At 38.6% G+C, this 14,387-nt stretch overlaps 1 protein-coding gene across 1 annotated transcript; it reads right to left on the bottom strand.

Moving 5' to 3' along the window:
- Nucleotides 1-1,827: 1,827 nt before the first annotated feature.
- On the bottom strand, nt 1,828-13,478 carry LOC122069922 (ER lumen protein-retaining receptor-like). The gene is made up of 6 exons (XM_042633984.1): nt 13,045-13,478; nt 10,173-10,438; nt 9,838-9,953; nt 3,339-3,412; nt 2,345-2,408; nt 1,828-2,265 (listed from the first exon to the last, which is right to left on the bottom strand). Exons 1-6 carry the CDS (start codon nt 13,133-13,135, stop codon nt 2,229-2,231), a joined length of 648 nt encoding a protein of 215 aa, XP_042489918.1. The 5' UTR covers nt 13,136-13,478; the 3' UTR covers nt 1,828-2,228.
- Nucleotides 13,479-14,387: the final 909 nt, after the last annotated feature.

The following is a 14,387-nucleotide window of genomic DNA, read 5'->3' as shown; positions in this document are numbered from 1 at the left end:
GTTGGTTTTTTCTTTTATTCTTTTGGTGATGATGCATTTGGCGCACCACTGCTTGGGAAGGCTTAATGTGTTACTAATGGTGGAGACTATGGATTTAATGTTGTAATATGAATTCCTAAACTAAAGATATGACCAAGCGTTGCGAGCCGAGTCTGAACTCAGAACACTGGAGTCTGGAGTTAGCAGGTGGTTGACATCTCCTGGAACATCATACTCTGCCTGTAACGAATGAAAATAAGGTGTTTTGGATTCAAATCAAGCTCTTGCTGGTCCAGTGCAGGAGCACTAAGTTTTGAATGATCCGTAGAGGAAGCACCAACTTTCCAAATGGCAAAAACAGTGTTAATCTGTGGCCGAAAAAGTTGAATGGTCCAAGTCAATCTTCATCTGTTTCCATGGTTGATATACTTTTGTCAGTAAGGGTTCTGGGGATTGTATTGTTATACAGCTCACAAATCACTTATCAGTGCTAACTGGCTTCAATTTGGTCATTCAATGGAGGAAATCCATGATTAAATCTCAGCGAGATGATTGATCACTTTGGCAGTGTTTGGTATGCATTCCCAGCTAAGAATGCGATCACTGTTTGGATACATGTTTGATCAAATTGCGTTCTTTTTCCGGAGTACTTAGGCATTTCATTGAACACTTCATGGGCTACTGCCGAAAAGAGAAATTTTGGATTCAATGATGTTAACACAGATGTTTCACAGAACTCCATCAAGACCACTCCTGACTTTCCATTCTCCCTGCCGTAATCATTAAAATCTGATTCATTTGGTTTTAAATCATTTTTCGTCACTACTAACCTTTCATTGTGAAAGAGGAGTTTCCCCTTGTGTTGTCATTGATTAATAGACTCGTCAAGTTGTTCAATTGCAGCTGGAGTTATTGATTGTTTTCCATCTCTTGCTGCTTCTAAGTAATCTCAATCTCTGGAACAACTACAACTATAAGAAATCGCAAAACAAAGGGATGGATCGATGAGGTAAAGAGGAAAGTATGGAAATGGATTTAAGTTAACAGGTAAACGAGAACGTGGAATGGAATTTTTTTTCCCATTAGCACGAGGTTTGTTATTGATTCCATTTTAGGAATTTGTAATGAGAATGTGTACCAAACAACATTTTTATCATTTTAGTGCATTAAGAATGCATACCAAGCACGGCCCCTAAATAGTGCCAAGTCCCACCAAGGTATAGGTATAAATATCCGATTCAAGCCAATACAACTGATTGATTTTGGTATCAATCCCTGGTGATACAGATATATGTATACACCAATATCACTTGAAGCTTCCATCGTGGCAATCTTTCCCCAATATTTTAACAAAGAACTAGGGAAAGTATTGGCTTACTGGCTTAGAAATTGAGGTAAGAACAGAGAGTATAGGTACCCCCAACTTATGAGAAACTTTCTGAGACCATCTTTTCAATGGGTATCGGAGGTTCCATGTTCAAACCATATCATCTTTAGTTCCCAAGCAACACCAACCTATAGCTTCTTGGATCTCCCAAAGTATTCCTACCCAAATCCCAACAAATCGAGGAATCCATGAAGCCCTGCCCCAAGGCCCCCAACTAGCACAAAAGTGATTTTATTGCAATTCTTGCTCCTTCCACCATACACCCTCCCCAATTCCACCCCCTCCCCTCTCTCTCTCTCTGAGCTTACAACCTTTGCATTGTAGCCATGCAAAACCATGGCACCAAAGGGCAGTTGAGGGCACAAGCACAACATCCCTCTAATGAGAGAGAGAACCTCGTTCAAAACAATATACAAAAAGAACCAGTTTGGGAGAGAAATTATAAATAAATAAAAATCTAATTAAAAAAATCTCAAAATTTTGGTTCCTATGATAGCAATATGTATAACATGAATTTGAAATTCAAAATATGGAATACAACAGAATCCTTCCAAAGATTAATCCTTAATTCATCAAAATATATGCCCATACAGGATTTCCAGAAAAGAATATGTGCTGCGATTCCTAGTAGCAGTTAAAACGTGTTGCATTAGAATAAATTGCGCCTTCCATGGTTAAACGCTCCTTGAATGAATAAATGAAGAGCATTGGCCCCATGTTTAATAAGCCCCAGCAAAGCACTTAAGCGGACAAAAAGGACGAAAAAAAAATGAAGCTTCAAGATCCTCAGATCAAATAAATATAAAAATCCATATATGCTACACTGAATCCTTATGGTCCTCACATTATATTGAAGATGAACTCAAGCTGGTAACTGCAGCTTCTCATTGTTCTTCCAGCTGCAAGTAATTAAAAAGTGATTAAAGTACACTTATTATGTATGCGTGAATCCACTGCAGAACATACAGTACTGTATACCTTTGGAAGTAATAATAGAAGAAATCAGCATAAAGTAACGTCTGAATGAGACCAGATATCCAAGCTGCAACAGAGAAAAACAGAAAAAACAATGGAACAGACATACCAAAGCAAAACCAACCCAGGACAGGTGAGTTCATGTTCAATGTTGCTTTACTCTTGGATGGACCACTCAACAGAGCAAAAAAGGGTATCACCATGAAGACATCCACCCAAATGCCTTCAAAATAATGAAAGAGATGGCAAACCAAAACAATCCAAGATTGGTATTCCATGCTTCACATGTTGCTGTACTCCTGGATGGACCACTCAACAGAGAAAGAAAAAGGGTATCACCCCGGAGACATCCATCCTGGAGCCTTCAAATAATGGAAGACAGCAAAACAAAACTAACCCAAGACGGGTATTTCATGCTTCATGTTGCTGTACCCCGGCAGGCCACTCAAGGGAGCAGAAAAAGGGTATTATCCTGGAGACGTCCATCCAAGAGCCTCCAAAATAATGGAAGACATACCAAAACAAAACCAACCCAAGACAGGTATTTCATGCTTGATGTTGCTGTACTCCTGGATGGACCACCCAATGAAGAAAGGAAGGTATCACCCTGCAGACATCCATCCAAGAGCCTTCTCGTGGATGTAAGTGAACTTGTATATTCTCTTCCAGCAGAAATAAAAAAAAAGTAAAGGGCCAATGTTAACCCGGGTTTGCCAGCAAGTTCTTTGGCCCGGCTGATGACAGTGACTGCCACAGTGCTTATCCATATCATACATTGAGAGGCACTTAAAGCTCCTCAAAGAAAAGTACACTGATCACAGAACATCTACCATCTGTAATGATGCTCAGGAAGTGCAACTTGCATTGCAGCTTGATGTCAAGATACGAAGCAGTTTTTTTTTTCCATTAAATTCAGTTTGAAAACATAATCAGACCCAACATATTATGCTGTCTGTATGTATATGTGTGAGAGAGAGAGAGAGATAGACAGTCATACTTATCCAGTGGACATAATGTAGCTCAGTGAAGTAACGATAGATCCAGTTTAGAATATACAATGCTCGGTATGCACTGCATAAAGAAAAGGGCAGAAATAATAAAATAGATGGAGATTTTCTATCTGCACCAAAACTACAAAGTGGCTGAAAAATATAATCATATATATATATATATATATTCCTTGATTAGTATGTGATATCATGACTAAGGATGCCGATCTTCTCCATTTCTCTGTATGTATATATGGGTTGTATACTACAAAAGTGTATGTGTTTTTAAATAATAAAACGTATCTGTACCAATCAGAAGTGATAAGTTCCAAGTTGAGGGTGTTAGAAAGACATGCTAAAGCAGGGTTCATAAAGCAAAAGGCATGAGTGTTTCTCTTCAATGGAAGATAGCATAAGAAAAAGAAAAGGGAAAACATGTGACAGGATAAACAAAGCAAGTCCTAAATAGATGGGGAAAAGCTTAGTTGAGTACGATTGGACATGACCTGGTGCTTGGTGACAATCGGAACCCCGCCCCCAACAAAAAAAAATAAATAATGGCCACAATCATACACTAAATTGCATTCTTGTGTTGGACAGTTCTACATAGACAACAATCATATATCTATTGCTTCCATAAGTTATTTAATTTTGGACTACAACAACAACTCAGCGTTATCCCAACTAAATAGGGTTGGCTACATGGATCCTTGCCCTCCAATCAGTTCTATTTGAGATCATACTTGATACAAGACCTAAGGTATGCATGCCTCTTCTCACCACTTCTCCTTGGATCATTTTAGGTCTGCCCCTGGCTATTTTAGTTCCTTAAATCTGAATCAAATCAGTCCTCTACACTAGAGCATTCAAGGGCCTCCGTTGAATATGGTCGTGCCACCTAAAACGACTTTTCTTGTAGTTATCATGTATCGGAGCTACTCCCAAATCAACTCTAATATGATCATTCCTTAGTTTATCCTTTCTAGTTTTGCCACACTTCCATTACAACTGCGCCCTAATCCGGTCAAATTTGAACTCTTGTAATAGGTCTTGCACTTGATGTTAATAGTACCAATGGTTTCTGGATCGTGGCAATTTACTGTTTGAAGGGGAAGGATGACCCTACCTGTCAGTGTAGTTCTTGCTCAAACCACTGAAAATGATTCAAATCTTCCAAACCTAAGCGGTGAGTGACCTAACACCTCCCTACTTGAACCCCCTTACATAGTAAAATGGGCCAGGAAGACATTGCACAAATCCCTAGGGAACCCCCTAATGATTGGCAAAAGGGGGTACAAGGCTGAAAAATACAACAACTAGGTAGGCCAATAGCAGCACACCACCAGTTGGATAGTCTCCTACCGGTGACCTACTTCCGATGGCCTCTGCTGGCTGAAATACCTCAAATGCCCACGGGACCTGCTACGCACTTCGTGGCCAGCTCCACCTATCCTGCCACACTACATGGCACCTTTCCTCTTGACTTGAACACCTTGTGAGTCCAAGGTGGTGGGTCCACGTGACCAGGCCATCAGCTTAAATCATTTTGGTCCTAGAATGGTGTGTAGGCAAAAAGGCCTTAAGGCCACTAACTATATAAGGGACAAGCTCATTTCTCACCTGGACAAAACGCGAGAGAGGGAGAGAAAGGAGGAGAAAGGGAAGGAGAAGACAAGGGAAGAAGGGAAAGGAGCTCCCGGCTACTACAGTTGTTGCCGGTTGCCACCAAAGGTAAGCACATACCTTCCCTAGACCCATTTCCTTCCCATATTAGGCTTTGGGTAATTATTAAACCATAGATTCGCCACGTTGGAGGGGTACACCTCGACCCCGATGACTTCCGGTACCCAGGGTAGTGTGCATTCAACTCCTCCACATGTTTCTCGAGCTCAACGTGAGCTACCCAAGCTCCAAAGTCATTTTGATCCAAATACGAAAGTTAGGGTTTTCGCCGTTTATTCAGCGTAACTCCCAAACGGCTAGGTGGAAATACGATTAATTAGGTTTTAGATGAAAGGTGGGAAGGCCCCCTACGATCCCCACAGAACAATCCCTGGCAATCAGACCCGAGATGAAAATGCCCATTGAAGTTGATGAACTTCTATGCCAGTCACCAGCAGAAGCCCACCAGTTGGACAGTCTCCAACCGATGACATACAATTGGTGACATTCTGAGGTCCAGATTGCCTTTGTTCAGGCCACCGACTGGACACAGTCTCCAACCAGTTACTTGCAACTGGTGGACTTATTAAACTGTCAATTTTAACAATTGACACTTTTTGGAGGAAACCCTGCGGGACTCCCATAGGTACTTTTGACACGTATTATCGACTTTTTACCCATGTAACTAGGACAAAGACGATCATAATTCAGAAAAGTGGTGAGTGGGAAACCCTGCGAGGGTTTGATTCGGGTATCCAAACTTGGGAATTTCACTCAACCAGTCGACAGAGGTGACTAGGTGAGTGGTGGTCTAACTTTCTTTTGGAGTGTTTTTAACCTTCTAGAACTATATGCATGCCATAACAATCATGTTTAGATAATTCAATCACATGTATGATATTTTTGAACTGTATGATGTGTTTTATTTAATTTAAACTGTATATATGATTTTGATTGTGTGATGGGATCCGGTATGGCCGAGGGGGATTCCGGTACTGTGATCGTCGTGTGAATAATTACATCATGCATTGGGTGTACATTAGAGTTAGCTATGGCTATGGATGCGCCGTGTGGCCGATGGTAATTCCAGTACTGCGTATCCCATTCTAAACTATATGTATGCTAGATAGGCTTGGATATGGATGCGATGTGGTCGATGGTGATTCTGGTATCGTATTCCATCCTACTTGTATCTTTATGGAAGACATGTAGCATATTATCGTTAGGTTTCATTCCCTAATGATATGATCCCTTACCAACAGGGGGTGAGGTGTTGGATAACCCAACTGTGGTATGTTCGATGAACCCTTCCGGAATGCCATTTCCACAGTACGATGTGATTGTTGTCAGAGGCGAAAACTAGTCTGACGTGGCCAATGGTAATTCTGGTGCCACAACTTCCAAGAGGGGGTTATCAGGGTTGGTAATTCTAGTGTCATAACTGCCAAGAGGAGTTATTGGGGGGGTTCTTGTTCCAAAGTTGCTGCCAGTCATTTTTTCTCTCTAACTAAAGTGGAAATCAATGTTGGAAATAAGGATTTGACATTTATGGGACAACTACAAACCTTGGATTCTTAGTGCGATACTCTCAATTTAGTGTTTATGCATAATACATGTTATATATAGTTTTTTTTTTAACTATTTTTTTATGCAAAAGTGTATAAAAAAGTGTTTCTTATTCATTTATGTGTGTATCTTTAGCTTATCTTAGCATATCTCCAATATGATACGATACCTTCCAATACGTATCTTAATTTTGGCATACCGATACGACAACCGATACCGATACTTTAATCCTTTCATGGGTTTACACAGTGCTACTCTGATCATTTTGTTTCTCTTCACTGCTAGAGTTCCAGAGTGATTGTGTTAGTTGTTTATGTTGATGACATAATCATCTCTGAAAATGATTTAGTAGGTATTGAACATGTTAAGGATTATTTGAAACAGCACTTTCAGATGAAAAATTGGGAGCTCTCAAGTGCTTTATGAGTATTTAAGTTGTTCAATACAAGAAGGGTATCAGAGAAAGTATGTGCTGGACATTCTTATTGAGATCGGTCTATTAGCCTCAAATCCTGGTGATACTCCCATTGATCCCCATAAGAAACTTGGGACCAATGATAGTAAGGATTGTGTGGACAAGCACAGATACAGAAGGCTGGTTGGTAAGCTCATTGATCTTACTATTACTTGATTTAGCATATTCTTTGCAGTCGGTGCATGGAAATTTCTACTGGGAGGCAACGTGTAGTATCTCGAGCCATCTCAAGAGGGTGCTTCAGCTTTCAGGAAAAGGTCTTATTTATAAGCCTCATAATCACATTGATATTGTTGATTATTCTGATGTTAATTGGGCAGGATCTGAAGGTGATAGAAGGCCTACGACCAGTTATTGTACTTTCATTCGTGGGTAATTTAGTCACTTGGAGGAGTAGGAGGTGGCTGAGTACAAAGCGAATGGCTCATACTGTAGCTGAGTTAATGTGGCTGAAATCCCTTGTCCAAGAGCTTGGATTTCTGATGCAGCAATGCTCCGATGGATCGACCCAAACCCACTCCAGAACCTGGACCAAAACCCAGATCTAATTTGGGTTCCAAGTTACTGATTTGGGTTCAGGGTTAATAGAATATTGTAGGATTTTATTTCATTTTGAGGATATTTGTTATCTTTTATTTTAGGTTATTTTGGGGTAGCCATTAGGAAGGTAAAAATTTTCAATTTAGTTTTAGTGTGTTTCTATTTTACTAGACTTTAGTTTAGGAAGTAATTAGGATTTTCTATTTGAGACTTTATTTTGATTTAATATAAGTTAGTCATGTACCCAAGGAATTAACCAGTTGATGAATGAAAAAAAAATAAGTTGTGAAAAGCCATTGCGTGGCTGTCTTCTTCCCCCCCCCCCCCCCTCTTCTTCTTCTTCTTCTTCTTCTTCTTCTTCTTCTTCTTCTTCCTCTCTAGCCGACCCCTCCCTGCCTTCTTCTTTTCTGGACCTCTGTCTCTCCTTAAACTTCTTTTCTCTTCCTCTTCCTATTTCTCTTTCATGCACTATTCCTGAGTGACCTAACAGCCCTCCACATAGGTTGATCGACCCAGCATTCCAGAACTGATATTCACCCTACCGTAAGGTGCCCATTTGGATCCAAATCTGAACCTGCAACTACCGCTGGTTCCTGTTTTGGCAGCGCTCTATTGGTCTTAAGAATCTTAGAAGATGCTTGGAACCTCATGGTTCAAGCCAAGATTCTGGTCAAAAGTTATTCTCATATGGGCGATCAGAAACCCCAAGGTTTCAGTTCCTGTGTTCGACTCTACTGAGAACTCTAACTTTGATTCATGGCTGATCCTGCTACTACTGCCTCTGTCGCATCCCTATATATATTCTGAAAATCCAGCTTGCTGGTTGGTGCTCTTGTGGTTTAGAAACAGTGTAACTGAGGGTTGAAGAACTTCTTCCAAAAAAAAACCTGGATCGATTGGGGCTTAACAAAAGGGAATCCTTTTAGCCTTCAACCTCCACTGGTTTCTTCATACTTGGCTGTTGGAGGTTGAAGACAACCTAATCGATGGGTTTATTTCAAGTTCTTCATTCTGCCTTTCCCATTATACCCCTGTGAAACCCCTTTAAGCCGTTCTGTCCTTTAACTTCTATGGTTCCAAATCCAGCCTTGACAATAATTGAAATTCCCACTTGAGTCCTCTCCCCTAATCAACCCATTGAAACACTAGAGATTTCTGGTTAATTACAATAGTGCCATTCCACCCTATTCCTTGCTATTTCAATTGAATTACAAGTTTGCCATTACTTGAGTATTTATCCCTTGGATAGGACATTTATTTACCAAATCGCCACTACTCCTAGTCTTTGATCTCTAACTATTTAAGTGGGTCAGCATCCAACCAGGTTGGTCTCCTTGGGGCCCACCGCCCCCCCCCCCCCCCCCCATTAGTTTCTAATCAACTAACCTTTTGATATATTCTATGACAATCAAGCTGATATCTATCTACTAGTGATTATGTTTTACATGATCGAACCAAGCATATAGAAGTTGATTGTCATTTGGTTCAAGATGTCATGATGCAGAAGCTGATTTTTAATCTTTTTATTAGTTCTTGTGATCAACTTGGTGATCTCTTTAATAAAGTTCTGTTTCGGAATACTTCTCCTCAAGGTTGTTCCAAGTTGGGCACGGGTGCTATATATGCCCCAGCTTGAGGAGGAGCTTTAAGACGTAAAACTGCAAGAGTTGTTTTGTAATGTTAATTCTTATTCCAGAGGCTTATAAGCAGTGGTCCATTTTTAAATTAAAAAAATTTCATTACTAAATATACATTACATTAGAAGCCAATTAGGTTGACTTTTCTTCCTACTGGTCTACTCTCTTCTTCTCCCCTTCTCTTCTTCTCTTCGTGTTCTTGCTCTTCTAAGTTACTTGAATACTGGTTGTCTTTGTTCTGATTCTGTTACAGTCACAAAGTTGATCCCTAAGTTGACCAAATTATCCATTGAAATGACAAAACATAGAAATAATTATATCTTGAACCACTTGGAAACTAATTATATCTTGAAACATTTGAATTATAAACAACGAAAGGAAAGACAGGACATAAACGATCGATCTTTCACAATTCATATGCAAAACATTATATAAATAATTGAAAGTAACTTATAACAAAGGTATATTCTAATTGAACATTAAATACATCCAATAACCATCCACGAGAAAGAAAAAAATAATAATAATAATAAAAAAAATCTAAGCATAACAGTGAAACGCAAACTTGCAACAAATACTTGGAGAAATCTGTAAATCAACTAATAAAAATTTAGGATAATAACTCACCCTAGAAGAAAAACATATTGCCCCGTCAAGTTGTCAATATTTCTAGTCCTCTGCAGCATTACCAGCTGAGGAACTATGGAAACAGCCTCCAAGTACAAGGAAAATGTCCACATTACCTGCTCCATTGTTGCAGACAGTTATTGTATGTAAGAAAAGAAATCGTGGGAAAGAAAAGGACAAAGGGGGGGGGGGGGGGGAAGGAATTACATTGAAAGTAATCAATAAAATAAAAAATAATAGATTGAGAGTATACAAATAACATGGAAAACAACAATAAGGGCATACTGTAAACAGAAGTATGCAGTCACAACTAATGTTAAAAGACTTTCCAATACCTCCTTAAAAGTGAACCTCTCATTAACAACAAGGGCCAAAAATAGGCATGGCAATACAAGGAAAAAATGGCGGAACGTGTCTTGGTCTTTATCATAAGATCTGCGGACAATCTTGTGGTGCTTCATGTACCAGACAATTGAAAACGAGCTGCCCAAGAATATCAACTTCATGATGGTATTATATAGTGAGATAAAATCAGTAAAAATATCCAAGTACCGAGCAGCAAAAACAATGGCGTAGAGTTCTTGAGTCTTCAAAGATATACCTGCAATAATGATGTCAGAAGTCATGGAATATGCATGTCACAGACCATATTTTGCCCGAAACTTCAGGAAAACCCTAGTTAAGCATCTCTAAACTTATTTGAACCTTTAGATTGTAAAAAACACACATAAAATGGTAGTTTGTATTTGGACCCTAGGTTGGTATTGTATGTTGTCAATATCCTCTCTTACATAACCTATTCTATACATAATTTTGTACTAAATAATAAAACATAAAAAATAAAAAATAAAAATAAAAAAAAAAGAAGAAGAAGGAAGAAGAAGAAGAAGATTGAACATATCTTATTAAGAATGAAGAAAATCATTTAATAGTATATCGTGTCAAAAAGTGTCTCCCTATTTAAGCATGTTTGCATATGTTTAAAACATTACACTGGAAAAGAGAATACCCAAAGAAGTAGTTTGGCCTTAGACCCTATGACATATGGTGGCCATGTCATCCTCTAGCAGTCTGGCCTAAAGAATATCTCAAAGTCCATCACAACAATCCTACAAGTGGAAATTTTGAAAATTGAGGACTTCGTCCTAATAATGCTTCAAATCCACCCAAATCTTGAAGTAAATGTTCCACAGGTTGACCACCAATTTTTGATTAAGTAGCAAAATGAAGAACTTTACCAAAAAAAAAAAAATTAAAATTTTGTAGCAATTCTGGTGTTTTCAGGCAAAAGCGGGCAAACACTAAATTTTTTTCTGAAATGAGTCAAATGATCAAAATTTGGGAATTTGGTATGCCTGTAGAGTCCACCCTTGTTTCATTTTGAGGCTTCTCAAAACCAAAGTATTTCATCAATTTTCAATCGAAAACCATGATTAGAAGACCATTGAGGTGGGAAACAAGAAGAATGCATAATAAAAATATAAGAATGAGAACAAACTTTTAAAAAATGATTGAAAGAACAATTGATCATATTAGAAGATAATTATCCATGGTAAACAACTAAGGACCCTAACCGCAAAAGAATCAAAACTTGCATTTTTATGGAAAAGTAAAATCAAAATTTACATGAATGGTCTCCATATTTCAAACCAAATTTACTGAAAATTACATCCTTGGAATACAGTAGTAGTCTTTACATTTTCAGATTTTTTTTTCCTGGAGGGTGTGTGGAGGGTTATCGGAAATGTAAGAGGTCCATTACACCAAGAAAAAATAAAACAGGGGCAGAGCCACTTTGACAGCCTTGGAATATATCCACCGAAGTCTGTTTCAGCAGCTATTCTGCACAGGTTCAGAAATATTTCCATGAGGGATGCATTACAACCCTATTTTTTTCTTACAAAATGTTAGCCTGTCCCCTCTTATGATTTTTGAAATCCAATAACTGATTGAAATGTTACCATTCCCTATGATTCCTTCTTTGCACTAATACCTCCACTTCCTGCTCCTTTGAATCTCACAACTTGTAGAGCCAACTGGCTTCAAAACCTCTACTTTTTATAATGATTCTCCAACTATTCTGGTCAACTCAATTCTCCACACCCATTTTTCAATTAGGCTACATTTGATATTCTCATTAGACCAAGGGCTCAAATTCCTTAAGAGTACACCACCTTCCAATCTCTCGGATTGGAACACCAAAACTATGCAAATGCAAATGATGTAATTGGCAAGCTAGATGAAAGCCCACATCACGAAAGAACATATTTAATACCTTATGGGAATTCACTACAGTGATAATCAAAGAGAGAAAAAAAAATGAAACTGACTTTTGCCAAGAAAGCGACTCTTGCTGCCATACAATTTCTCAGAGCCACCTTTTGACAGGTAGAAGGTTCCCAAAGTAAAGCATAAAACATCACTATTTTTCACTATTTTAGGTAATAAATGTTCACAACTTAAATTCCACATACACGCTTTCTGAAATACAAGTGAACCACTCAGAAGCTTCTAGACATTGAAATATTAGTAAAAGAGCTCTTCCCTTTTTTTCCCCACTCATTGTTTATTAACGCCATTGTCTGCAATAAACGAATCTAAAGACAAGCTCAAAGAGAAGTGATGAAGAGACAGACGATTGAAGGACAATAGTGCTTATCTCGTGTGTGTAATTGATAAAGAAACAGAGGATTGTTGGACAAAAGTGTTTTGAGGTACTGATTTCAGTTTTTCCCTCTTAAGTGTCATACTGTATTTCAAGGTATGGGTCTGTTCCATCTCCATTTGGTTTCATCCTTAGAAAGTCAATCCTTCTCAGGACAAGTTCAAGATTCCTTCAGAATAAGATGTCAATCCTTGACATGCAAGAACGATCCATCTATTAAACGTATGTTAAAATTTACTACCATCTCAGTTTCACTCAAACATCAAATAACAACTAAAAATCATAAGAAACCACATAACCACCTCCAGAAGAAGAAGCATTGAATCATTCAAGAACAAAAATGAGCAGATTACATTGAGAGAAAACATGTTCCATTAAAATTGCAATCCCATTTACCTTCGCCTTCTACTTGAAAAGTTATATGTAAATTAAATGTTAAATTCCGAGCAACTGCTTAGCTAAATCACGGTTTAGAGTAACAAATTTGTAATTCAACAAAGATGAAGACTCGAATTGTTGAAGAGAGAGGGAGACAGGAGTACCAGCACAGGATTTGATTGTGTGGATCTTAAGAAGCAAAACGAGGACGCTGGCAAGATGGGTCATATCCCCTGCTAATCTGAAAATATTCATCTTCGATCTTGGCCGAGCAGAGAACACAGATCCACCAGAAATGTCTCGAAATCTCCCACCGATCCCACCACCAGCACAGAGAGACTACTCCTTCTTCTATCTTATTTATAAATTCTTAAGCTCTGAAAATGAGCAAAGAAAAACAAAATTAATGAGTTTAGTTGCAGAGGGTCTCGGTCCCAGTGTCGGAGAATCAGTTCTTGAGATGGTTAAGAGGAACTGGGCAGGCGCGAGGGCGGGACTATTGAGAATGTGCTCAGGCGTTTTCTCCCTCTTTACAACTTGGACGAGGAGGTTCGAGATCGAATCGTCTCTTGTAATTCTACTGGTACTTTGACGAAATTACACGTTGATTCAAGGGTTTGAACGAATTATATCCCTCCTCTTAGTTTTCTAAGATTCTTACAATTAGGTCCTAAAATTGGGACTGTTAATTGATGATGTTACCTAATATTATACCATTTAATACCAAAAATGCCATTATATAGACATGAACTTACTTATATGTCTTCCCATTAAAACAAAACAAAAGAGGGAAGGCTCATTGCCCACCCCAACCGGGGAAGACGGTGTAATCATTGGCAACTTACCACACCCACCCCTGCTGTGAGAAAATTCGACTCTTCACTCTGAAAAAACTTATTTTTTTCATAGATTTATCCTCTTGAGGTATCTTTCCTTTTCGTATTTCATTCTTTTACCAACATACCAATAGCAATGTTGGAAAGAGCTGAAAGATATACAACTACCCAGATAAAACAGGGGAAGTCGGCTAATGGTTCTTTTACTAGCACTGCAATGGTTCTTTTTGTGTAAATTTATGGTTTTAGAGTTTGCTATGTCCAATATAAAACACGGGAAGTTGGGCAATGTGAACTGAACTTGCAATTAATCCAATTAATCCAATTAGCCCACTAATATTTTAGTTGCAGTCCCAAGTGTTATGTTAACATCTGTTTTTGGGATTGCATAATTTAATTTTGTCTGAAATTTCAGAGTTCTATTGTTAACCGGAATCCTACCCATCAGCTTTAAATCCAGAGAAACCCCATCAGCCCACCATTGCCCAGGTGAACCAGAATATTCCTAGCCCATAATCATGCATGATTCTCTTTCTCTCTCTCTTTAGATCTCGTTCTCTCCTTGACCGCTTTGTTATCACTCCCGGTAGTGGATCGTTGTGGGAATACTACATGTTTTTCTCCACTAATTACATAATAATATGTTTTGCCTCTGTGCGATGGTACACTAG

Source organism: Macadamia integrifolia, unplaced genomic scaffold (genome assembly GCF_013358625.1).
Source record: "Macadamia integrifolia cultivar HAES 741 unplaced genomic scaffold, SCU_Mint_v3 scaffold766, whole genome shotgun sequence".
NCBI lineage: Eukaryota > Viridiplantae > Streptophyta > Magnoliopsida > Proteales > Proteaceae > Macadamia > Macadamia integrifolia.
This window is presented reverse-complemented; position numbering and strand designations above follow the sequence as displayed.

Bases quoted from the DNA above. Each gene is read 5' to 3' on its own strand.
- LOC122069922 (XM_042633984.1), bottom strand. From the start codon at position 13,135: ATGAATATTTTCAGATTAGCAGGGGATATGACCCATCTTGCCAGCGTC. The intron at 9,954-10,172 runs GTATTGGAAAGT...ACAATGGAGCAG, and splicing joins AGAGGTTCACTTTTAAGGAG to GTAATGTGGACATTTTCCTT. The intron at 2,409-3,338 runs GTATGACTGTCT...TCTCTGTTGCAG, and splicing joins ACATTATGTCCACTGGATAA to CTTGGATATCTGGTCTCATT.